General features: G+C 43.7%; 2 protein-coding genes across 2 annotated transcripts; both read right to left on the bottom strand.

Moving 5' to 3' along the window:
* Nucleotides 1-1,981: 1,981 nt before the first annotated feature.
* edem1 (ER degradation enhancer, mannosidase alpha-like 1) lies at nucleotides 1,982-10,960 on the bottom strand. Its single transcript, XM_079748621.1, has 12 exons — nucleotides 10,366-10,960; nucleotides 9,775-9,847; nucleotides 7,268-7,371; nucleotides 6,868-7,039; nucleotides 6,233-6,416; nucleotides 5,351-5,525; nucleotides 4,819-4,939; nucleotides 3,884-4,054; nucleotides 3,489-3,562; nucleotides 3,304-3,400; nucleotides 2,961-3,140; nucleotides 1,982-2,536 (listed from the first exon to the last, which is right to left on the bottom strand). The coding sequence occupies exons 1-12, from the start codon at nucleotides 10,833-10,835 to the stop codon at nucleotides 2,447-2,449; spliced, it is 1,911 nt and encodes a 636-aa protein (XP_079604747.1). The 5' UTR covers nucleotides 10,836-10,960; the 3' UTR covers nucleotides 1,982-2,446.
* Nucleotides 10,961-11,622: 662 nt separating this feature from the next.
* arl8ba (ADP-ribosylation factor-like 8Ba) lies at nucleotides 11,623-15,917 on the bottom strand. The gene is made up of 7 exons (XM_079747242.1): nucleotides 15,742-15,917; nucleotides 14,320-14,400; nucleotides 13,674-13,747; nucleotides 13,407-13,500; nucleotides 13,228-13,295; nucleotides 12,756-12,826; nucleotides 11,623-12,463 (listed from the first exon to the last, which is right to left on the bottom strand). Exons 1-7 carry the CDS (start codon nucleotides 15,862-15,864, stop codon nucleotides 12,414-12,416), a joined length of 561 nt encoding a protein of 186 aa, XP_079603368.1. The 5' UTR covers nucleotides 15,865-15,917; the 3' UTR covers nucleotides 11,623-12,413.
* Between the last annotated feature and the right edge of the window lie 9,719 nt (nucleotides 15,918-25,636).

Genomic DNA, 25,636 nt, shown 5'->3' with positions numbered 1-25,636 from the left:
GCACCACCACCTGCCAATGCACTTGCATCATCCATTAGGTTTTAGACAGTGATTTAGCTGTAGAAACTGATTGTATATACAAAAGGAACATATCAGGGAACAGTTTAAGCCACAGTGTAGACAAGTAAGATTAGGATCCAAGATGAGTGTGTCCTGTCAGCTCTAAAAGTTGAACACAACCACCGACCGATACGATGAGAACCACGTTGCTGTTTGCGGTAGTGAACACTTGTTTGGTTTGTTACACCTCGGAAACCAGTTTACACTGGATCAGGCCATTCAGCAAAATAATATTGTACAGAAATGAGACCAGCAATGTAAAACTGGATTAAAGCTTCTCTAGAAGACTGTTAGATTTTTAACTAATAAAAACGCAAGATAGCAATTCCTTGGTTCATTGTTTGCCATTTATTAATTGCATTGCATTTTTTTCCAGAGCATTTTCCAGACATTGAAAAATATTAATGCTTAGAAGTGTAAAGTGAACAGTTGGGATTGAGTTCAAAGTGAACCCGGCCATTATGAAACAGAATGTCTCGTCATCTCGTCATGGAAGAATTGAACTGACTGATCCTAATCCACAAGTTCAACACAGGAAGACTGTTTTGTTTTGACATCGTCGAGATAAACAGTCTGAGCTAAGCCTTCAAGTGGTGGAGAGTTTGAAGAGTTTGGTGTGTTATGTTGAATGTGGATTATCTGGTGGACTAACAAATCAGGACTCCTATTACCCAATACTCCCAATACTTGAGATTTGGTGTAGCTGTGCATCGATGAAACGTTAAGTTACAAGATCGTTTATACTTGAAAACAATAACCCAATACAAATGATAAACACCCAAAGTGCAAAGAGATGTAAATACTTGAACCGAGTGCTTTGTTTTGCCCCAAGACAAACGTTTTCAAAAGTAAGAACATAAATAGCTACAGCACTCAAAAGAACAACAGATTGAACCCACTGGCAGAGCACACCTTTAAGACAGTTGTTTATGGACGAGATTACTCATTTACGCCCTGAGTTCTTACCACATTACACACAATGGACATAATGTTGCACAATTTAGTGAGGATATATTAACTGATGACTTCGCAGCAGCCTGATGCCTCCATGCTTGCGTGCTAGTAAACCACTTTACAAATCGGGAAAACAATGACAAAGATTACCACATGAGGCGCAAGCTGTGCCTGGTCAATTTATATAAAAAATATACACTTTATGGCTTTTTCTGTTGTGTTCTAAGAAGGAAGGAGCGGAATTCCATAAATATCAGGAGTACTGTTCGTAAAGTATGGAATGACTACCATTGTGGAAAATAAATAGTGGCTGAAAAAAACTTCATCAAAATCAATCATCAATATCAAACAACAGTGAATGAGCTCTAGAAGGGGCTTAACAAAAAGTTGAAGGCACTTCAACAATAGCACAGGTCCCCCTAGATCTCCCTCTCCTATGGTCAAGATACATCATTTGGCTTACTGCAAGACATCAAGTAACCAGCAGCCTGAGATGAGCATGCATGCAAAAAAAAGGACGTTGTTTTTAATGCGTATATTCCACTCCCACCATAGAAAATCTGAGGTCAGCTTAGGTTTCAGAAAAAAAAAAGTGTCCCATTCTGCCCCACACCTAACTTTTCCTATTGCATAAAGAACTCCTTGCAGAGACAGCACATTGTAGTACACGAGGTACATAGAGTTAAATCAAAAAGGTGCACAGTAGCGCAAACAAGTCTGTGTATAAACTACTCTGTTGTTCTAGTGGGGACATTAGAAAGGTATCTTACGGAAGAGTTTAAGACCAAGAATTTTCTTTAATTTAATTAATAAAATGAAATAAAAAAGCCCAGATTGAGGCACCAAATCCAAGACACCTTGATGTTGCTCTTCAAGAGCACAATACACAGCAGTGAGGCACTCACGAAAGTGTTATAGTGTGACGTCAGGACAGTTCTGTAACTGGTATTGTCTCTGGGTATGTGTGTGTGTGTGTGTGTGTGTGTGTGTGTGTGTGTGTGTGTGTGTGTGTGTGTGTGTGTGTGTGTGTGTGTGTGTGTGTGTGTGTGTGTGTCTGTGTAAACGTAAACACTCCAGACACCACCATGTGCTTGACGTGCCATTAATTTGTTCATTACGAAAAGATTCGCTCTTATAAAAACCACCACATAAACCTCTGTTGGTCACAGTTTAAAACTTGGAAGTACAATTCCCACAACGTTCCACAATTGTCTCTCTCTATTCGAGTTAAGACACTAAACACTTTAATCAATACAGAGAGAAAGAAAAATAAGCAATGAAGTACAATCAATTTCCATGACTCGTTTGGCACCATTATTGACTACCTTGGACCTGAGCTCATCAGGAGAGTACAAAATGTGTTAAAACAGGGAATCCCTTCTGTACATACACGGGCCACACTCAGACAGGCAGCGGGGGGCGGGCTGCAGGCTCAGAACAGACCCACCATGTGGTCTATCTGCCTCATGTAAACGCTCTTCAGCGGCAGAGCGAAGCGCCGCGCGTCGGGGATCCGGCCACACTGGAGAGAAGAGAGGAGAGGTAAACGCGGGCCACCTTAAGAAACGTGTTATGGACACCACCGAAAAGTAACGTCTCTGTCCATGTATTATGAAGTATAATTGTAATGACTAACATGACAGATGATCATGGCCAAAGGCTAACACGGAAAATGATTATGGCTAAAGGCTAACATGACAGATGAACATGACTCCAGGCTAACATTGTAAGCTAACATGGCTAAAGGCTAACATGGCAAGCTAACATGGCTAAAGGCTAACATGAAAAGCTACAATGGTTAAAGGCTAACATGACAGGTGAACATGGCTAAAGGCTAACATGTCAAGCTAACATGGCTAAAGGCTAACATGACAGGTGACCAATACTAAAGGCTAATATGACAGGTGAACATGGCTAAAAGCTACCATGATGGGCTCACGCCTTACGTTGCTGGTGTTGCTAGGCGGATTCTGTGGCACATCCACAGGCGTCTCTCCCTCCTCCCAGGGGAAGAGGTCCTCCCACTGTTTCTCCCTGAAGCGCTGGTCTATCGGCACGATGTGGCCCTCGGTGGTGAATATGTACTTGTTCTCAGACTTGTGCAGCGGGTTGTCCTCATCAAAGAGCTGCAAAAGAAGTGTTCAAGTTATTTTCAATGTGCCGGGTGAATGCCAAGTGACTGATTGGGCGAAATGTCCTAAATATATGGGACTGTTAAGCCCTTCGAGACTGTCCCTGTGATGAAGGGCTATACATTTTTTTATTGAATTGTGATGAAATAAAACGCACCAGATAAAGGTATTTGCAAGTCTCGCTGAGGAAGAAGCTTTCCATCCGATCTTCTTTGGACTTGTCCACGACGTGGTGGAGAGTTGCATATCCGCATCTGCAATGAAACCCTTAAGTTTAGAACACTCCACATCAAAACGCCTACGGATGTCATCAGCGACCAAAGGACATGGCTCAAAACGTACCTGACTTTGGCATTTTTCTCCAGGCTTTGGAGAATATCCATTCCGACATGAAGGTAGAACGGGTTTTTTGTCGCCTGAGTGAAGAGAGGAAAAAGAGCAGCTCATTTTACCACTTTATAATATCAATTCATGCATCAATTCATCTCAACACAGGCCTTGCCTAAAGGAAAGAGCAGTTTAAATGTTGACTGCTTCCAATGCTGTGTTGGACCTACTACAGAATGATGTATTGCTTGTTGAGTGAATAATACAGAACATAAGGAACTAAAAATCTAATCCCAATTTAATATTGGTAGAAATAATCGCAATTCGATTATTTCCCCAAATATTTGGGCCCTATTTTCAACAGAACCATTGAGCCACCATCCTCCTCCGGTCTGGGCTGTGCTCCTCACCTGGTAGAGCAGGTAGGTGGACTCCACCAGCTCAGGCCTCAGGGGGTAAAAGAGCACGTCAGGGGCCTGCAGCTGCCAGTTGTACCGCTCCGGCAGGGCGCCGTATCGCCTCCAGATGGCGTAGTAGAAGGCATGGAGGCAAATGGCGTTCTCCACATCGCCGCTCAAAACCTAGGGAGCGCAGGTCACGCGCAACACTCTGGATCAATGCATGGTAGGGTGGGCCGGTTTTCCTGTCTAACCGGTGCGGTGTGCAAGCTTATACCGGTGCCATTTTATACAAACCGACTAATGGAATTTGTGTTTATGAGATGTTCTGGCAAATTGAAATTATATTTATGTTTTTGCCGCTTCTAATAAGTTACAACAGTAACTTATTGGTTGTGCTTCACTCATTATGTTCTACTTTAGACAAGTGCTGCCACCTTGCGGAAGTGATTGATATTACCGGTACAATTTGGTGACTGACTCATTATCACACGATTCAGGGTTTCACTAATTATCGTGAGGTAGGCCCAACCCTACTGCAAGGTGATCACTCAGCTGGTATTTTAGACAAGGCTTCATGTTAGTGTGATGTATGGGACATTTCTCTCTGAAAAGGAAAAACTAGAAACAGCTGAAAGCTAACCTGTTATTGTGAGAGCAATTAGTGTCAAATGCTGGAAGAAAATCAAAGATATTTACAGAATAATTTTGGAAAAGAGCAAGTGCAAAAACTCTAGCAGTAACGGGCGGTATGTTGATAACATAGATGTTGTCGCTATGCCACTTAAACCCAGAATTTCTAAAAACCCACGTATAATTATGTCTGTGTAATAAAGTCCTGAGAGCCAAACAACCCTAACGCAGCACAAGCAGAAACACCTACACCGACACTGATTGTTAAGGCATGCGTACATGAGTCAGTCCACTGGGTGTGGACACAAACTCACCTGGAGACCTGGGAAGAAGGCCTGCAGGGAGTCGATCCAGGTGTTCATGATCTGCCCGCTGAACATGTTAACGTTAACGTAGAGGGGTGGGTCGCCCTCTCCTTCATTACACGACTCTCTCCTGGGGGGAAAAGAACGTCACTCAGCACTGTTTCCTCTCTGAGGCCACCCAAAACTAATCACCAGGAAACGCAGACCAGTTTCCAGAAATGTGATCCTTTTAAGATTAGGAGAATCAAGATTCAGTCACGAATGGCATTGAGAGAGGTCCATTTGCTTGATAAATCTAGAAAAGCCATTCTAAAAAGGGCTTCAAATTGGTAAACAATTAAATATATCAGAAAACAATATTAAATTAACACAAATCCAAAGCCAAAATGGCCGATGCTGCAGGCGTTCAAATTGTAAAATAATAGTTTTGAAATACACTATTTGCTCAACAGTAATAACAACAACTTCCGTTTGTTCAGCCAGGATCTCAGGTTAAAGGGTTCTCTTCATGGCGTGTGAGTCAGCTGATGCCTGGGCTCACCCTCTTCTCAAGTGGCTCTGGATGCTCTCGTAGGCAGCCTGGAACATCCTGTAATCCTCCTTCTCCCCAAACAGGATGTAGGACTTCAGGAGATACTCGTAGAAGGAGTCCATGCCCGCGCCCACGCCACTCTGCTTGCCCACCCACTGGCCTGTCTGGATGTTCACAATGTTGCCTGCAGGTTGGGGATCAAACACAGAGAGAGAGAGAGAGAGAGAGAGAGAGAGAGAGAGAGAGAGAGAGAGAGAGAGAGAGAGAGAGAGAGAGAGAGAGAGAGACAGAGAGAGAGAGAGAGAGAGAGAGAGGGGGAGAGAGAGAGACAGAGAGACAGAGAGAGAGAGAGAGAGAGAGAGAGAGAGAGAGAGACATGAAGATGGAAAACTAATTTCCATACCAGAAGAAACAGGTTGATTCTAATATTTGTTATTATATATATAAAAAACTTCTTATTTCTTATCTTATATTTATGATTATATATATATTACACATTACATTTTTACCTTATATTTTTTCACCTTTTAGTTTATTAATTGTGTATCTAATAAAATATATTTTTTTGTTGTTTTTCTATCTAGATTTATCAAAATGTATTCCTTTAGTCAGAGGCAGCAAGTACACAAGCCTCCACATGCTGAGGCTCAACCCTTAGCCTCTCCCCGTCCTCTGACCTAGCAGGCCCCTCTCCCCTCTCCCCTCTCCCCTCTCCCCATCCTCTTACCTAGCAGGCCCCTCTCCCCTCTCCCCTCTCCCCTCTCCCCATCCTCTTACCTAGCAGGCCCCTCTCCCCTCTCCCCTCTCCCCTCTCCCCTCTCCCCATCCTCTGACCTAGCAGGCCCCTCTCCCCTCTCCCCTCTCCCCTCTCCCCTCTCCCCATCCTCTTACCTAGCAGGCCCGTCTCCTTGCTCCTCAGGCTCCACAGGGCCCGGACGGCACGCCGGGCCACCCACTCAAACGTGGAGTCTCCCAGCAGGCGGCTCAGGATCCCGAACTCCACCAGCAGGGAGCCCGCGCCCGCTGTGCACGTCTCGTTGATGCTGTCCGCCGGCACCCCCGTCTTCAGGTTCACCTGGGGGGGGGGGGGGGGGGGGGGGGGGATCCAGCATGGGTGTGAGCACTATCAAGGGTTCACTAGCATTTGAGTCTCCTCTGAGTTAGAAAAGAAGGCTAACTCACAAGAACATAATGAATGGATCCAGTATAAGCTACCCTTATTCAGAGATATCAGTGCTTAATTGTCAACATGGTGTCAGGGCAGACGTTCAACATATGAACCAAAGAGTGCTTACACTATAGGCTGCATTATCGCCTCAAGGTATGAATGTGAAAGATGTTTCCTCCATTTATGAAACTGCAACTCTTGGCAATAAAGAAGAGGTCCCAATCTGACAATGTGTGACAATGTACTAACCCTGAACCTAGGATAGGAACAAAGTGTTGGTAGCTTAGCCGCCGACAGCCCATGTCACTAGCTAGCTAACCACCAGCTTGAGTATAAGCAGAGAGGTGGTGTGGCTCACCCTGGGGTAAGGAATGCCCGTGATGGTGTTCTCGAAGGCGGGCAACAGGCGCACGGCCAGGTCGTGGGCCATGTGGAGCAGCTCGTTGTCGTAGCCTTCGATGCCAACGTCGCCAAAAGGGTGCTTTGGGTCGGTCAGCAGGATGTGGGAGGAGATCAAGCTGCCCAGGATCCTGGAAGGAAGATGTCTCAGAAACATTAACATTATGTCATCAAGGAGATAAGACGCCAGCAATGCATTACTTACAAAGAAAAGTAATTACTTATCACATTGAGAGACAACTGCTTGAAAGGTGGACGTTTGTAAACATAACATTTTATGTTTGTTGACTAAAAGCAAGTGTAGCTTAACTGATGTTGTTACAGGAAAGTATGATATTTGACTGGATAGAAATGAGTACCTGATGTTCGCCTCAAAGACCTGCACGGTGGAGTCCTTATCAAAGGAAACCGTGTCTATAACCAGCTTCACAGCTCTTTGGAACTCTGTGATGTTTCCAAGGACCTTGGAAGAAGATATAGTACATAACGTTACAATATGGTCAAGCTAGTGCATTATTCAAAGCACCCCTCGACACAGGACATGTAAGACTTAACCAGCCTTTATAATGTTCAAAGTGTGCTTGAGGTTTTAATATTGATAGGGCTTAACGGCTTTAGTCTTGTTGTTTTTATTGTGACCCTGTCCTCAAACGGATTAACAACAGAGTTACCAGCTCTCATAACCTACCTGCTTCAGAATGCACAGGATAGTTGGGTTATTTCTAGTAAGTATCTTTTGGTTTTCAGGTCAAGTTACTTTAGATGAAGGCAAATGCCGAACAATGTTAATGTTTTCATTGTTATTCTTTTAAAAGGTATATATGGAAAGAAAAGCCCATAATTGTGGTATTTTTTTGTGATTTCACATTTAAAGGTGTATGAGGTTATCCTGCTTGTCTAAGGACTACAAACTACAATTGATGGTTATAGTAGAAACTTCCTATACCATTATAGTGCACCAGATCACTGCATCAGAAAACAAACTGTGAGAATCACACAGCAACAGCATAGCTTTGTCGATGATAATGTAACATAGCTGTGGAAAGACCAGCCAATGAAAGGCTCTGATGAGAATATACAGTGGGGCAAAAAAGTATTTAGTCAGCCACCAATTGTGTAAGTTCTCCCACTTAAAAAGACGAGAGAGGCCTGTAATTTTCATCATTGGTAAACCTCAGCTATGAGAGACAAAATGAAAAAAAAAATCCAGAAAATCACATTGTCTGATTTTTTAAGAATTTATTTGCAAATTATGGTGGAAAATAAGTATTTGGTCACCTACAAACCAGCAAGATTTCTGGCTGTCACAGACCTGTAACTTCTTCTTTAAGAGGCTCCTCTGTCCTCCACTTGTTACCTGTATTAATGGCACCTGTTTGAACTCCTTATCAGTATAAAAGACACCTGTCCACAACCTCAAACAGTCACACTCCAAACTCCACTATGACCAAGACCAAAGAGCTGTCAAAGGACACTAGAAACACAATGTAGACCTGCACCAGGCTGGGAAGTCTGAATCTGCAATAGGTAAGCAGCTTGGTGTGAAGAAATCAACTGTGGGAGCAATTATTAGGAAATGGAATACATACAAGACCACTGATAATCTCCCTCGATCTGGGGCTCCACGCAAGATCTCACCCTGTGGGGTCAAAATGATCACAAGAACGGTGAACAAAAATCCCAGAACCACACGGGGGGACCTAGTGAATGACCTCCAGAGAGCTGGGACCAAAGTAACAAAGGCTACCATCACTAACACACTACGCCGCCAGGGACTCAAATCCTGCAGTGCCAGACGTGTCCCCCTGCTAAAGCCAGTGTATGTCCGGGCCCGTTTGAAGTTTGCTAGAGAGCATTTGGATGATCCAGAAAGGATTGGGAGAATGTCATATGGTCAGATGAAACCAAAATAGAACTTTTTGGTAAAAACTCAACTCGTCGTGTTTGGAGGAGAAAGAATGCTGAGTTGCATCACACCATGATGAGCTCAGGTCCAAGAACACCATACCTACAGTGAAGCATGGGGGTGGAAACATCATGCTTTGGGGCTGTTTTTCTGCCAAGGGACCAGGACGTCTGATCCGTATGACGGAAAGAATGAATGGGGCCATGTATCGTGAGATTTTGAGTGAAAACCTCCTTCCATCAGCAAGGGCACTGAAGATGAAACGTGGCTGGGTCTTTCAGCATGACAATGACCCCAAACACACCGCCCGGGCAACGAAGGAGTGGCTTCGCAAGAAGTATTTCAAGGTCCTGGAGTGGCCTAGCCAGTCTCCAGATCTCAACCCCATAGAAAATCTTTGGAGGGAGTTGAAAGTCCGTGTGGCCCAAAAACATCACTGCTCTAGAGGAGATCTGCATGGAGGAATGGGCCAAAATACCAGCAGCAGTGTGTGAAAACCTTCTAAAGACTTACAGAAAACGTTTGACCTCTGTCATTGCCAACAAAGGGCATGTAACAAAGTATTGAGATGACCTTTGGTTATTGACCAAATACTTATTTTCCACCATAATTTGCAAATAAATTCTTTAAAAATCAGACAATGTGATTTTCTAGATTTTTTTTTTTCATTTTGTCTCTCATAGCTGAGGTATACCTATGATGAAAATTACAGGCCTCTCTCATCTTTTTAAGTGGGAGAACTTGCACAATTGGAGGCTGACTAAATACTTTTTTGCCCCACTGTATATGAGAAGAATATACAAATTAGCTCCATAATATATTTTTTTAAAAAGTCCCTGTTAGACTTGTGCAATTCAGCTCATAGTTTTCTCTTTAATCTAATCACGCTTTACCAAGGATAAATATACATTACAGTAACATTATACGTATAACAAAAACTCTGCGTTAGAAATAGTTTACCAGTAATGTGTCTAGGGTGTCAATCAATGTCAACGAGTAGTTCCCCAAAACATCATTTATGTTGATGTTTGACCTGAAATGACAGCAGTGAAACAAACATATTGGTGGCACTCTGCTGGCATAGAAGCAGCGGTACATGACATTAAAGAAGCTAAACAGAACCCCAGTAGGGAGTCACCAAAAACGTGCCAGCAATGTGAGACCTAAACGCTTTTAGACTTATATACAAGGGTCGCTGTGCCTATATATTATGCATGGGTTTGTTGAGCAGACTCGAAATAATAACTATTCTGTACTGTGGTGTATACATGCACGAGTTTAATCACTGTCACCAGATTACAAACGTAATGCGTGTGTGGGATGAACGTTTAAAAGAGAATGACAAGGTTTATCACTGTGGCTGTAAAGAGTTGCGTTCCTAACACAAGACCGCTTGTTGTAGATCAACATAGGACTTCTGATTGTACATCGATTATAATAGGACTGCTCATTGATTATCAATTATAGGACTACTCATTATAGATCAATACTAGGGCTCCTCATTGTAGATCTTAGTAGGACTGCTCATTGTAGATTAATAATAGGACTCACGGGTTCAGGACGTCTGGTCCTCGGCCCTGACAATCAATTGGATTGAGCTCGTCTTCAGGAAAGGCATATTTCATGTAATTGTCGTATCCAAAATAGAACATGTCTTTTGCCTGGGCCTTCATTTGCGCTTTAAGAGTATCTGGAAAGGTGTTGTACCGCTTGACATACTCGTCCTTATTCCCATCATAGAAGTTCATGTAGGACTTCTGAGGAGAGTCTTCTCCAATCTTTGGGCAGGAGGTCCTTGGCTCGTCATATTTTCCACTCGGTATGCGCTGAGACCACGAATTACCCTTAAAAGCCTCCGTTTCGTCTTTGAATAGCTTAAGATCCAAAGTCTGCAGGTTAAAATTTAGAGGGAAGTTAAAGCCCCAGCTCACATTATGTCCAAGTCCAAACGCTAGCCACACCACACAGCTGAGAGACAGCCTCAACACGACCAGCCCGACTACTATTGACCTCCATTGCATCTTTTCCTCGGTTCGTTCTCACCAATCATTATTATTGGACCTTACAAACGTTCAAAAAGATAGACGTGCGTTAATGAAACTTTGGATGGGCAAGGGTCTGATCGGGATAGCTGCTTCAGCCCCAGTACGCTTCCTGTCAACAATGGCGTCAGGCCATGTAAGGCGGGTGATTGGCTTCTCGGTAGTTTCGTCACAACCCACCGAAACCCTCATAGGCTCGATCATTGGTTAGTGACGTGTCAATCTTCACATGACGTGTCCTGTTTGGGTCTGGTTTGGGTATCGTGGCAAATTTGAGTGCTGCAATGTAGGCCAATAGGAAACAGCCACAAGAAGGAAACAGGTGCTATAAATGCAATGTTGGGTCGTAAGACTACATGCAAGTGCTTCAAGTCGACTAACCCTAGCCCTAACCCTAGTGTTGAGGATGGCAACAGTAGGGTTTCAATGGCAGTTCATGAATCAAATAGGAAAATGACTCAATAAGCAAAATAAATAATTGAATACCCCCAAAAAGGTGTTCAATTTTGATTAAATGCAATCAATTGATGTAGATATTGTCTCTGGCAAATAAAATAGATATGTAAGCATGCCCTCAAAACGGGAAGAAGTTGCTTCGGCTTTTGTAAACTTGAGGTGGCGGTTTTAATTGTTAAACTAAACTAAATATGATTCAGTGAGCTGGGAGTCGAACCGCATCATAACTTTCGGACGGGTAGGTAGGCACATATGCACATTGAAGAAGGAAAAATAAGTCAACAACCAAATTAAAAAGCATGCCCTTTTATTTCATGTATACATTTTAGTGGTATTCTGACTTGTTTGGGTAGGCAGAAACTGCAGGCTGCTGTGCTCCGAGGGGCGATGCTGCCCAAGGCACTTCAGATTCTGCCTTCTCTCGGCTGCAGGACCGCACAACATAACTCCACCAGGCGCAATGCGAACCACAAACACTGACACACATCCAACTTCCAGCCTTCTGTACATTCAAACTTTAAATAGAACACACATATCTCACACGCTTAAAAAATATTTTAAGCAAGATATTTACACATACCTGCTCGGCTAACAACCATCTTTAATGCACTTGTTCCTCTTTTTTTAATGACCTTGAGGGTAACCAAAAAACCAACTCCTTTGATTAAGGAAAGGGAGATTGGATGACTGCTAGCAGGGCCACCGGAGTGGGGGTGTAAGGTGGACAGGCTTGGGGGGGCCCAAGGCAGAGGGGGGCCCATTGGAATGTAAAAAATAAAATAAAGAATATATATATCCCCCCCCCCCCCCCCCCCCATCTGTGGGGCTAACAGATGTAGAGCTAACAGAAGAGGGGCTAACAGAAACCGGGGATAACAGAAGAGGGGTTAACATGTGGGGATACCAGATGAGGGGTTAACATGTGGGGACACCAGATGAGGGGTTAACATGTGGGGACACCAGATGAGGGGTTAACATGTGGGGACACCAGATGAGGGGTTAACAGCGCACTGGGGACTGGGACTGTACACCATTGCAGCGTGGACAGGACGTGGCACGGGGGTAAGGTGGCGACCAGCGCTGGCAACACTTCTGGTTCTTTCAGCTCCTCTGAGATTTTGAGTGCTGGATGAGCCATTGAAGTGTGATATCTGAGAGCATGGAGACAATTGGGTCCGCTTTTTTTCCTTTTATAATAAAGACCTTTATGGTGGCTTGTTGTTTGAGTCTCAAAACAAGTTGTGGAAGCATAGAATACAATCATAGGTTTTACACTATGAAAATATATAATATATATAATAATAATAACTTCATATTGCACCTTTTTAAAAAACAGTTTACAATGAATGAACAGACAACAAAAATATAGCTATGTAGACAATACATTATATACCTGTAGTTCCTATTATTCATTACGTATAAACCCCAAAAACGGTTACTTACCTATGTTGTCTTTCTCTTTACAGGAAATAGAGTAGCAGCATATTTCTCTGTCCTGAATAGCTGCCAAGTTCCTATGAAGAAACGTTCTCAAAATAAATACATAGACCCTTTCCTTTAATTAATGTGCCGTTTTGTGCTATTGCCAGAAGGGGGCGCCGTTTAACCTTGGAAAAAATAACTACTGTAGGTCAACAAAAGAAAGCTCCAAACATTACAATAATATTAATCGTAAAAATAAATAAAAATTCTACCGTATTAGCCAGATTTCATGTAGCTCACTTCACTATTAAACAAAACATCCACACTACATATATGACTAATTCTGAGTGGATATCACTATGCAATGATTACAGTCAATGGCTCGTTCCCCGACTTGACAACATACAGCATTAAAAGCTTTTTAAACATCAACATACCAAGAAGACTTAAACTAAAGGCTTCTTGGTAAACCCCTCATACTGTTAATACTCACATCTTCTCAATAAGCTGCTTCTCATCTAGAGCGCTAGGGAGATCCCTTTTGTTGCCCAGTACAAGAACCTGAAAAAAGGTCAAACACAAACTTAGAACTAGGAGTCCATGAAATGAGTATTAGCGCGCCAAACACATTAATAAATACATCCTTAAACCAGACTAGGCTTAACCACTCACTGGTATTCCTTGTAGCTGAGGCTTGTCTAATAAATTATGAAGCTCATTTCTGGACGCCTCCACCTTTTCCCAATCTGCTGCGTCAACCATGTATCTGTGAAAACAGACAATACTGCAAAATTAAAAATAAAATAAAATAATGCCCCATCTTTCTCAACAAAACATTGCGCTTTTTTTTTGGACACTCCTAACTCCGTTAGTACTAAACCATAGTTGGACCACAACCTCTGGGAGTCAGTCAGCGTGACCAAAATATGAGAAACTCACACAATCGCGTTGACTCCCCGGCAGTAGCGCTCCCACATACTTCTGAACCTGGGCTGCCCACCGATATCCCAGACCTGTAAGCGCCAACACGTGAAAGGACTTAATACAACACTCATTTATGGTTTACTATGCGGAAAGTCGAGGCATGACGTTGATGAAATTGATGTTGACGCGCCGTTATTACACCGTATTCTGTTGCCCATCCTAATGTGTGACCCCAGGGGTCGCTGTTGCATATTGTCTGCAACATGCACGAGCGTAAAGCCTAGACAACCATGAAGTCGTTCACGTGCAGAAACATGAACGAGCTTAAAGCGCAGGCTGAGTAAACTTCTAAAAGAAATCTATGAAAAAATGTGGGGTGCACGAAAAATCGCCTTATGAACAGTGAACGAGGGCAGTGATTAGGTCATTATTGGTCATCGCCATCTCGCGCACGTTCACTAGCAGTTATGTACCGCAGCACTTGTTTGGCATCTACTGTAATGTATCAACGCACAGCGATTCATTTTATGAGCTATACCCGTGACACCTCAATGGAACGGGCACGTAGGCCGGTCAACAACTTTTTAATGTTGTCAGGCAGGTTTCACTGGTTATGTACACAGAAGTCAATGGAACAGCTGGGAATAACACCAAAACCCACCTTTATGGTGACGTTTCCTTTGGTGACCTTTCTCATGTTGAACCCCACGGTAGGAATCATGTCTTCGCAGAACTGACCAGACTGGAATTAAACATGAATTAATGAATATAATTAGGAAAGAGGATAATACCATTTAAAATATGTTTGTGCATGGATGAAATAAATGGTCAGAAAGCACCAACTCATACTCTTTTCTACATTATTGATCCTGAACAAATCTTAAATAAACAAAAAAGTCGGTAAGACACGACCAAAACGTCCGATCCAGAATTGCATGTGTCAATCGCGCGACAAGACCATTATTTAGTGTGTGTTTACCGATACGTTTGGTTCTTTATAATAATACTAATGTTTGGGCCAGTGTTGTAGTTCCTGGCTTCTGTGCTCCTTTATTGCACAAACCTGAAGCATGTGTATTGTCTGGTACAAAACCCATGACTTGCTTGAGTCACCTGACACAGCTAAGTGGAAATGACTCCTGAAGTCTTATGACTACAGAGGCACCACCCCTAATCCAACCCATTTTGTAAAAAGGGGAAACCAAACTGCCAGTGAATGTTATGGCTATAATGTCTCGCTGTCTTTGTCCCAATAGCTGCAAGGGAGTTTTTTTGAAAACAAATCTCATGTCTCAAAGTAAAATGTGATTATTAAGGGCTTTTCATTTCCCTAACACGAATTAGTAGCACAACATTGAGCTAGTTGTTGAAGGGTAAAGACAAACAGGACATACAAAAGTCCTAATGCTGTCCTGGCTATGTTACCTTTGAAAGACATTTATTTCACATATTATTAGACTCAGTGGTTAAATAACGCTCACAATTTAATAGGATGGTGCGATCCAGTTTTGATGGATATTTTGAACATTCAGATTGCAATAGGTCTTACAACAAAATCTCAGCTTTGGCATCCTTCGTTTTTTATTTAGAAGCCCAAACTCTTGTCACATTTAACCAATTTAATTGTCGCGGATATAATAGTTCTGAATCGAAAGTCTCTACATCATCTCGTACTAGATCAACGCCTGTGCCTGTGTGTGATTATCCTAGGCCAAACTGAAAGAGTGACAGACTGTATATTGCATTTATAAAGTTGATAATACATTTATTATAAGACAATAACACCGAATTATTTGCCAGTGATGCTGTGATTTCCCTCACACATTAAATAAAGGTCAGCCTCGGTCCAAAGCAACTGTAGCTTTCTTGATGAAGGCATGGCTCAGCTAAGGTGTCTCTTCAGATACATATGTACGTCTTTCGTTATCAACTCGGCAACAACTAAACGCGATGTGGCATTTAATGACAGCACAAACACATTGCACCGTACGGTTCAGAGGCAATTATAATTCACGTTAAGCGCTGTTGGCATGAGCAGCATCAGAGCTGCCTAGCTCCAGTCAGTTAGCATCGTAAAACTCACTGCGATCACGTTAACAAACGTGGTTTTTCCAGAGTACTGCAGGCCAACTAGCGTGAGCTCCATCTCCTCCTTCCAAAACAGAGACTTGAGCCAGTCCAAAAGCCGGTTAATGAGTGTCAGCATCTTGATGTTGGTGGTCACACTCAACTTCGGTGTGTGCGTTGCTCCTCAGTGATTTGAGGCGTCTGCCAGTAGTTCGCAGCAGCGAGCTGTCATATGATCAATACTGCAAGGTGTACAACAACGCCCCGTCTGGAACGCTACAAGAATGCATTGGCAGCCGTGTGTGTGTGTGTGTGTGTGTGTGTGTGTGTGTGTGTGTGTGTGTGTGTGTGTGTGTGTGTGTGTGTGTGTGTGTGTGTGTGTGTGTGTGTGTGTGTGTGTGTGTGTGTGTGTGTGTGTGTGTGTGTGTGTGTGTGTGTGTGTGTGTGTGTGTGTGTGTGTGTGTGTGTGTGTGCGAAGGGGAGAGTAAGGAGGAGAGTGGGAGACTGGGAGAGAGTGAGGGGGTGATCTGCTGTATTTATTTTAATACATAATTGTGATTTGTTGTAGGCCCACTCATGCATCTGCTACCATCTAGTGGTATTAAAATATCAAGTAGTGCAGCTTTAAAGGTCAAGGGTGTACAATTTTGTGGAAGCTAGTGGAACGGCCTTGGCAGAAGTAGGTTTTAATTAGTATACAATCCCATGAAAATAAGAATTGTTGTGTTTTAGTTTCTTTAGTTTGAGTCTAACATTGGGTGCAGGTCCGCCTCGAAGGAGGCCGCCGTGTTTTTGTAAAAAAAAATAACGTTACTTCTGGAACGTCCGGTGTCATGGCGGAGTGAAGACGTCCCTCGTGAGCTCTCCGCGCATATTACATAATTTATCGGCTTAAAGCCTTATTTCTAGGCTAAAGACACGTCTTTTCCCCCTCACCATCCTTTGTCACGTTACTGATACCTTCTAACCAAATAACATGTCGAACAAACCCGGCATAGGTAAAGACGCAAAGTCCGAGCAGTCCCTGCCAACAAATGCCTTTGCTAGCAAACCAACTATGCTGAGCAATGCTGCTAGCGAACCTCCGTCGAACAATGCCAGTGTGGAGCTATCGCACGGGGCTCTGAAAGAACTGCGAGAGGCCATCAAAGCTGATGTGGCCGCTATGAAGGACGAGATTTTATCAGAGCTACGTTCTTCTATTTCAACCCTTCAAGCTACCGTTTCTGTGCACACCAATAAAATATCCGACATTGAAACCTCTCTGACGGGCGTGGATGGGAGAGTGGGTGAGCTTGAAACTTGCTACGCTGCTTTGCAAGATGAGAACTCCAAGCTGTACGCTAAATTAGACTCCCTGGAAAACTTCTCCAGGAGGAATAATACAAGAGTTACTGTTTTGGAGGAGAAAGTCGAAGGAATCCACCCCACTGCTTTTATGGAAAAGTTCCTGATCAAGGTTTTTGGAGAGGACAGTTTCAACTGCCCGCCTGTGGTTGACCGTGCCCACCGCACTTTAAGACCGCCGCAGCCGACTGGTCCCCCGCGGGCGATGGTGGTCCGGATGCACTACTACCAGACAGATTCTACGGATGTCGTACGAGAGAGGCCAGCTGACCTACCAAGGAGCAAAGATCAGCTTTTATCCCGACCAGGGGCGCTGCCAGGAATTTTGGGCCCTATGAAAGATTCTAATTTTGGGCCCCCCCAACATCTATCGACTGTTTTGGTAAACATGGCCCAGCATCACAATAGCACAATAGAGTATGGGTTTGTGTGACTTTAAATAAGGGTATGAACTTACTTATTAAACGTATTTCATTCAGTTAGTGACTTTTATGCAGCAGTCTTATGCATATTGTCCACTAGCTGCTTAAACACAATTTTACAACAATGTCCTTAGCTCTCTTGGAGGCTAATCCAAGAATTCTGCTTGTTAGCCTACCATTTGATAGAGTTTGAAAACGCAAGGTCATTGAGTGAGCTTACCTTCTTTATTGGCGAAAAATTTAGTGACCAGTTGCCTGCCTCTTTTGGCCCTCTCCTCTTTCTCCCGTCTTTCCTTCAGTTTTTGCCAACCTGACTTCATTTCTGTAGCTGTCACCACCAGCTCACCATCATGTGGTTAAGACCTGACCTCAGCCAGCCCAGCCGCTCTGTACACCTGCTGCCAGTGCCAGCATCTCACATTTCGGATGCTGTTCGTTCAACGCATCGCGCGTTGCGGCTGAACCATTTCGCAAGAGCTCAGGGGGAAGGGCAAATGACAATATGTTAAATAACTAACGAAAACGTTATGGAAATCGACAGTTGTGAGTTTAATAAGTTTATTTCCAATTACCATTTCTTTGTAATGAGACATTTCAAAAAAAAAAAAAAAGGCAATAATATATTATATTATTAATTGCCATCCGCGGGCCGTGGGCCGTGCTGCGTTGGGCTGGGCCCTTAGAATCAGTACCACTTTTCCCCGCCAGGCAGCGCCCCTGATCCCGACCTCAGCGCTGACCTACTACGCCGGAGAGCCGCTTTCCTTCCAGTCAAAAAGCAGCTGAGAGAGGCAGGAGTGAAATACTCCCTACTACACCCTGCAAGGCTCCGGTTCGTTTTCAATGGGAAGAAGCAGGAATTTGCTGACCCCTCCAAGGCGGCTGCTTTTGCCAAGTCAAATATTCCTCCGGCGGGCACGGTGAGAAAAGACGGGGAGTGATGGTATGTGGGTCTTCAACCTTATGTTGTAATTAACTGTGATCTTCCTACCCAAACCAACTTGTGTTATAACGTTTCTAGTCTACTTCAACGTTAATCCGAGGCTATTAGTCTGAATATTACACATTGCCAATGTTTACAGTTTGTGTGATGCTATATTTGAATAGCCTTACTTTTTATTTTATTGTATTGGTTTGGTGTAGGCTGCCCGGGCAGATCACCTCGGATAATAAGTTTGAAGGGGAAAAAAGTGGACATCGTTGAAACTACTAATTGACAATATTGAGTGGTTTTAAGTTTATTTACGCTCGGTCCAGTGAGGAGAGTTAAGGTGTAAGCATTGTTGAGCTAAGATACACCTCTTGTGCATGTGTGCTTTCTGGGGTTTTAGTGCAGTTAGTTTGGGTAAGTGTTGGGGAAGGGGGGTGGGCATCCTCTTGAGTCATTATAATGTATATTATACAACTTTTATTATTTTTTTATTTTATTTTATCTATTTTTTTTTCTTCTCTTTCTTCCTTATATTACTCTTTTGACATACACTTATCATTACTACTGTCATTGTGACTGTGATTAAAATGTATGTGCTGAGTTATGATGAGTGGCAGAAAAGTTAAGTTCATCTCTTGGAACGTAAAAGCACTGAACCACCCTGTAAAGAGGAATAAAGTGTTAGCACATTTAGATCAACTTGGGGTAGGAATAGCTTTCCTCCAAGAGACTCATTTATGCAGGGCAGATGTTATGAGAATTCAGAGGAGTTGGTAAAGTCTTCAATTCTAAGTTCAATTCTAAGGCTAGGGGTACAGCCATACTGGTATACAAAGGCGTTACCTTTAAAAGCGACAAAATAATTGCAGATCCAGATGGCAGGTTCATTATTGTTACCAGTCAGCTTTTAAGTAAGCCTGTCATCCTTGCTAGTGTGTATGCTCCCAACTGGGATGACTGTAACTTTATTAACTCTTTTTTCTCTACTATCCCTGATGTCAATAATCATCAGTTGATTATTGGGGGGGACTTCAATTGTGTGCTCTGCCCCGGTCTGGACCGCTCATCACCCAACCCCTCCCCCCTTTCCAAAACTTCTGCAGCTATTAATACTTTTATGGATCAGTATGGTATGGTTGACCCTTGGCACTTTAATTTCCCTAAAAGTAGGGCTTTTTTCTTTTCGCCAGTACACCATACGTTTTCTAGAATCAACTTCTTTATTTTAGATTCTAGGCTTTTACCCCTTTCCACCCCGCCTATTTATCACGGTATAGTTATATCCGATCACGCCCCCCTTTCTTTTGAACTGAATTTTCCTGGTCAACCTGCCATATATAAATCATGGCGCTTGAACCCTCTTTTGCTCTCCGAGGGTGCATTTGTGACATTCATTCAAAAACAAATTAGGACTTTTATTGAAACAAATGCCTTACCGGAAGTATCTCATAGTACCATATGGGAAACACTAAAAGCTTACCTACGTGGCTAAATTATTGGATATGCTTCACACACTAAAAAAGCTAGGATGGCTAAATTAGAAGATCTGTCTGTTCAGATTTTGCAGCTAGACAACCAATATGCCTCAGCACCCACTGCTGAACTTTACCGACAACGGATTTGTCTACAGACAGAGTTTGATTTAGCTTCCACTTCAAAAGCGGAACAGTTGTTATTGAAGTCCCGGCATACATTTTATGAGTTTGGCGACAAGGCAGGCAAGCTTCTCGCTCACCAAGCCCGCCAGGCTGCCGCCTCGCGCCGGATAATCCAAGTTAAGACCACCTCGGGCGTGGTGACCAAAGACCACAAGAAGATCAATGATTCTTTTGTGTCATTCTATACCAACATATACACTTCTGATTGTGACAATAGCGCTTCCGAAAGGTGACCTGGATTCCCCTCTGACGTTGAAGGAGATTTCAGATTCCATTTTAAGTATGCAATCTGGGAAATCCCCCGGACTGGATGGGTTCCCAGTGGACTTTTTCAAAGAATTTGCCAAGGATTTATCCCTGTTAATGCTGTCTATGTTTAATGAATCATATTCATCTGGTCATCTCCCTGAAACCTTGAATCAGGCCTTTATTTGTCTCATACACAAAAATGGCAAAGATCCTTTGTGTTGTCAGTCTTAGAGACCAATTTCCCTTCTAAATTTAGATTATAAAATCCTGGCCAAGACTCTCGCTAGGCGGCTCGAGAACGTTCTCCCAGATTTGGTGCTGTCTGACCAAACCGGATTTATTCGTTGCAGACACTCATTTTCTATTTCTATTCTCTTTTTGATATCATTTACACTCCCACCCGGTCTGCAGTCCCCGAAGGTGTAATAAGCTTAGATGCAGAGAAAGCTTTTGACCGGTTGGAGTTGGAATATTTATTTTTGGCAATGAGGGAATTCGGCTTTGGCAAGGATTTTATTTCTTGGGTTGAACTGTTATATGCCTCTCCCTTAGCTTCCGTTAATACAAATAATTTACAATCAAAATATTTCCCACTATATAGAGGCACGAGACAGGGTTGCCCCCTGAGCCCATTGCATCATTGCCGCATGTTCTGTCAACATTGGAACAATTTGCAAAGTTTTCTGGTTACAAATTGAATTTACAAAAAAGTGAATTCTACCCTATTAATTCAGCAGCTCTTAATATACCTTCTTCTGTTTTTCCATTCAAGAGAGCGCCCTCTCATTTTACATACCTTGGGGCAGTGGTACCACGCTCCTTCTGTAAGTTATATAATCTAAATTTTACACCTTTACTCGATCGGTGCAAGCAGGATATAGGCCGGTGGCATGCACTGCCTCTTTCGTTGGCTGGCCGGATTAATCTAGTAAAGATTAACATTTTCCCCTGATTTTATTTTACTTATTTCAATGCATTCCGATTTTCATTCCAAAGAGACATTTTTTGACACTGGATCAAGTCTTAAGTGCTTTTTTATGGGATGGTAAGATCCCTCGTATTCGTAAATCATTTTACAAAGACCGAAAAAATTGGGAGGGATGGCAATGCCTAATTTCCTTTATTATTACTGGGCTAGCAATGTTCAGAAGGTTATGGTATGGGCTAAGTGTGGTTCTGGTGTGGAAGCTCCTGCTTGGGTTGAATTGGAATCTTTTGAATTGCAACCGCTGGCAACGGCTCCTTTACCTCTTAATTCTGGCTCCTTTGAAAACCCTGTTGTTGCCCATACCATAAAGATCTGGGTTCAATTTCGGAAACATTTTGGATTGCAAGGCGCTTCACTACAGGCTCCTATCCTTTCAAACCATCTTTTCACCCCCTCCATGTCAGATCTGGTGTTTCGTGCCTGGAATGGCAATGGAATTAGGCTTGTTCAAGATTTATATCTAAACAAGATATTTGCTTCCTTTAGGCAACTTTCAGAGAAGTACTTATTGACCCTTTCCCATATGTTTCGGTATCTGCAGATTAGACACTTTGTACAAAGCGGTTATCATCCCTTCCCTGCTCAACCACCAAGCACACCTATTGATATCCTTTTAGCAGAGGACACTGATCTCAAGGGCGCCATCTCCTGGATTTATGGGGTAATTGATGCTATTAATCCTCAAAGTCTGATAAATTTAAAATTGATTTGGGAACATGATTTAAGTCTGTCATTTGAAGATAATCAGTGGGATTTAATCCTTGGGCGAGTGCACTCATCTCCCTGTGCCAGGCATGGCCTAATTCACCTTAAGATACTTCACCGTCTTTACCTCACTAAAGAGAAACTAGCAAAGATATATCCAAGCACCGATCCCACGTGTGAGCGATGTAAATCTTCTACCGCCACCTGGTTACATTTGTTTTGGTCATGCCAATGGCTTCAGACGTTTTGGGAAAATATCTTTGGCTCTCCTAGCGACATTTACAGTATTAAAAGTATTCCTCAGCCCATCATTGCTCTTTTTGGGATGATGCCCAGAGATACAATATGGCCAGCTGGGTTGCATGATGTGGTCGCATTTACAATTTTGCTAGCTCGCCGCCTTATACTTCTCACCTGGAAGAGACCAGTCCCACCATCTCATACTAGATGGCTAAAAGAGATCATGTTCTATTTAAAGCTTGAAAAGATCAAATTCACATTGAGGGGAGCTGCAAATAAATTTGAAAAAGTATGGATGCCTTTTCTCACGTATTTTGACAACATTACCCAAATTACAGACCGGGTGGATTCATAATGTATATTTTTTAATTATTATTATTTATTATTATTTTTTGTTATGTTATATTATGTTATTCATATGCATTTAATTGTACATCAGGAGGGGGGGTGGGGTGGGGAGATATCAATATATTTCAATGTCGATTTTGTAATTGTTTTTAAAATGTAAAAACTCAATAAAAAGAAGTTTAAAAAAAAAATACGTTACTACTTACTATTAGAAGATAGAATCCGTAACCAAATGAAACCATTGAATTTGGTTATTACCCTATTTGTATCAACACCCACCGTTTGTGTAAACTGAAATCTGCACGGAATCATGAAACATGCGCATTTAAAGTATATTTACCTAATATGTATCTTAGGAGGTTTAAAGTTACAATGTTATAAATCACATAATACTTAGATTATCACACCAAAAAGACGTCACCAGCAACCACAAACTCTAAAATGGACTCTTCGGGTCCATTTTATTTCTCAGACGCTCCATTGTTGGAATTGGGGCAAAGGAACTTTGGCTTTAACTCTCTGAAGTCCAGATTGAACTGCGACATGGAGAAGAAAGGGATTGTTGCCATATGTGGACCGTCACCGGAGCAGCTCCTCCGGTGGCGGTCCACATACAGTCGCTTTATTAGACTAGCAATCGGAAATTCTAGGGGTCTTAATTCGACTATGAGTAACCTGATTCTATTTGATTTTAGTCAGACTAAGGCGTATACATGCATCTTAATAATCCAATCATACAGTACGTTTACATGCACAGCTTAATCTGATTAAAGACATAGTTGGACTATGCTGCTCAATTGGACAACTACAATTGTCTTGAGTATACATGGCGGTGAGAAAATCGATTAATTGGCCAAAGCATGTCATACCCCGGTACGATAGGTGGCGCTGTACCCATTTCAACTACTGGTAGTAGAGCCACCGGCTGACCTCTTTACGTCACCAGCAACAACAAACTCAGGCGGCATTCGAGAAAGATGCTTCAGTAGACAGCTCTCAGTTCACTTTGGGTCCATGTAATTTCTTAGATGCTCCATTGTTCCGACCTTTCGGTCGTACTCTTCTGGTGGTGGAGCAGCGGGAGGACTCCAGACGAAGGAGTCTGCATACGACGAGAGGTCGGAACAATGGAGTGTACGAGAAATGACATGGACCCGAAGGGAACTGACAGCTGTCCTGCATACAGCAACAATCCCTTTCTCCTCCATGTCGCAGTTCAATGTGAGTCAAAGCCAAAGTTCCTTTCCCCCATTCCTTCGCCACCATGACCGAGATAACCCCCACTACGAGTCTTTACTTGCTGTGGAAGTGTCGGAAAACCCGACGCAGTCTTTAAGATTCATAATATCAGAGAATATCCCCGTCAGTTCGGTCGCGGCGCAATGAATGAATAAAGATTGTAAACACTTCGGAAGAAAAAAAAGTTTATTTTGACAGATGTGCCCGAAGTTACGTCTTTACAACCTCGTTGATGACCAACGTTTAGGAAAATATGTACTTTTAATTCAGCCTTGGGTGAAATCAAAAGCCTAGTGTGTACTGAATGCATGTTTATGATGATACACTTCTTATACGGGGTAAATACATTGGCCCGCCACCGGCTTCCTCGATCCATCCTGGGACGAGGGTGGGTGGTACGCTGCCCCATCCACCCACAATCCTCGACCAGCCCACGCTGCCAACACTGCTGCGGCTCACGGTCCTGTCACACAGTGCATGGGAAGCCTCAGCCGTCTCGGTGGCGGAAAAGGTGGCCGTCCGGACCCGGTCCTTCCGCTGCCTGGACTTGACCCCCACGTTCTTTGTGCCGAGGGGGAGGGCTGCCCCAGCCGCGTCCACGGATGCACAGCTCCACCTCAGCCCGTTCTGCCTGGTCCAGAGCTTCATCGAGGGTGTGGGGCCCGGTGAGGCGGACATGCTGCCCCAGACACTCCGACACCAGTCCCCGCAGGAAGGAGGTCAACAGCTGGACATCAGCAGCGTAGACCCCCCGGCTCTCCTCCTTCTTACGGCAATGAGAAGCCAGCAACTGCCGTCTCTGGTCTCTGAAGACCCGCTCAACGAACCGCCTCTCCAGTGCTTTGGTCAGGGCCTGAATGTCTCGCTGGTTTGCTTCGTCCAGGTCAAGTAGCACCCGTGCTGCCGTCACCAAGGCCAGCGCCAGGTGGACGATGGCCTCCACGGCACCCCAGCCGTTGTGCCACTCTGCAAGCCGGAACTGGGCCAGGTATGGCTCCAGTGTCGTTGCCTCTGAGAACTTCGGCAGATTCACCGCCATCCATGCTACTAGGGGGCGGTAGGCAGCTGCTAGTTCTCGGTCCGCAGCCACCGGGGGGCACTGCGCTCCCATAACGCAGCTTGCCCACTGCATCCGTCCGTCAACGGACAACGGAAGGCGTGTCTGACGGATGGTAGAGAGGTATTTGCCAACAGAGCCACGATCTGTTTGGCTGACGGATCCGTTGCAGCCTGAAAAGTTACAATTTTCTCGAGAGACGGAGCGGACGGACCCACAATGCATTTCGGGATCGCCCCATCCAAAGTCACTGAGATCCGTCAACGGATGGATGCAGTGGGCAAGGGGTGTAACGCAGGGTGCGTCGTTCTTCATGGGCTCGACCGTTGTTCTCGAGTCCCTCTCTGCGTGCGCAGGCCACATCCCACTTCTGACACCAATGTGGCGAGCAGCACGGGAAAGACGAGACGGGAGCCCAGGTTAGCGGTTACGCAGCTTGGCCACTGCATCCGTCCGTCAACGGACGACGGATGGGGGAGTGGTATTTGCCGACAGAGCCAAGATCTGATTGGCTGACGGATCCATTGCAGCCTGAAAAGTTAAAACTTTCGCAACTTCTGAACGCAAGAGAAGGAGCCGAAGGAATGGACGGACCCAAAATGAATTTCGGGATCCCCCCATGCAAAGTCAATGAGATCCGTCAACGGACGGATGCAGTGGGCAAGGGATGTTATGCAACTCTCGCGCCCTTTACACCGCATGACTCCGAGAGTTGCCTTTATTGAAC

The sequence above is a fragment of the Pollachius pollachius genome (assembly GCF_949987615.1).
Source record: "Pollachius pollachius genome assembly, chromosome: 12".
In the NCBI taxonomy this organism is placed as follows: domain Eukaryota; kingdom Metazoa; phylum Chordata; class Actinopteri; order Gadiformes; family Gadidae; genus Pollachius; species Pollachius pollachius.
The sequence above is the reverse complement of the archived record's forward strand: the minus strand, read 5'-3'. Positions and strand labels throughout refer to the sequence as shown.

Excerpts from the sequence above, each read along its gene's own strand:
- arl8ba (XM_079747242.1), bottom strand. The coding sequence starts at position 15,864 with ATGCTGACACTCATTAACCGGCTTTTGGACTGGCTCAAGTCTCTGTTT. Across the intron at positions 14,401-15,741 it reads CGTTTGTTAACGTGATCGCA|TCTGGTCAGTTCTGCGAAGA; the intron begins GTGAGTTTTACG and ends GTTTAATTCCAG. Across the intron at positions 12,827-13,227 it reads AAGCAGCTTATTGAGAAGAT|GAACTTGGCAGCTATTCAGG; the intron begins GTGAGTATTAAC and ends GTTTCTTCATAG.
- edem1 (XM_079748621.1), bottom strand. The coding sequence starts at position 10,835 with ATGCAATGGAGGTCAATAGTAGTCGGGCTGGTCGTGTTGAGGCTGTCT. Across the intron at positions 9,848-10,365 it reads GGACCAGACGTCCTGAACCC|GTCAAACATCAACATAAATG; the intron begins GTGAGTCCTATT and ends CTGTCATTTCAG. Across the intron at positions 3,401-3,488 it reads GAGAAAAATGCCAAAGTCAG|ATGCGGATATGCAACTCTCC; the intron begins GTACGTTTTGAG and ends GTTTCATTGCAG.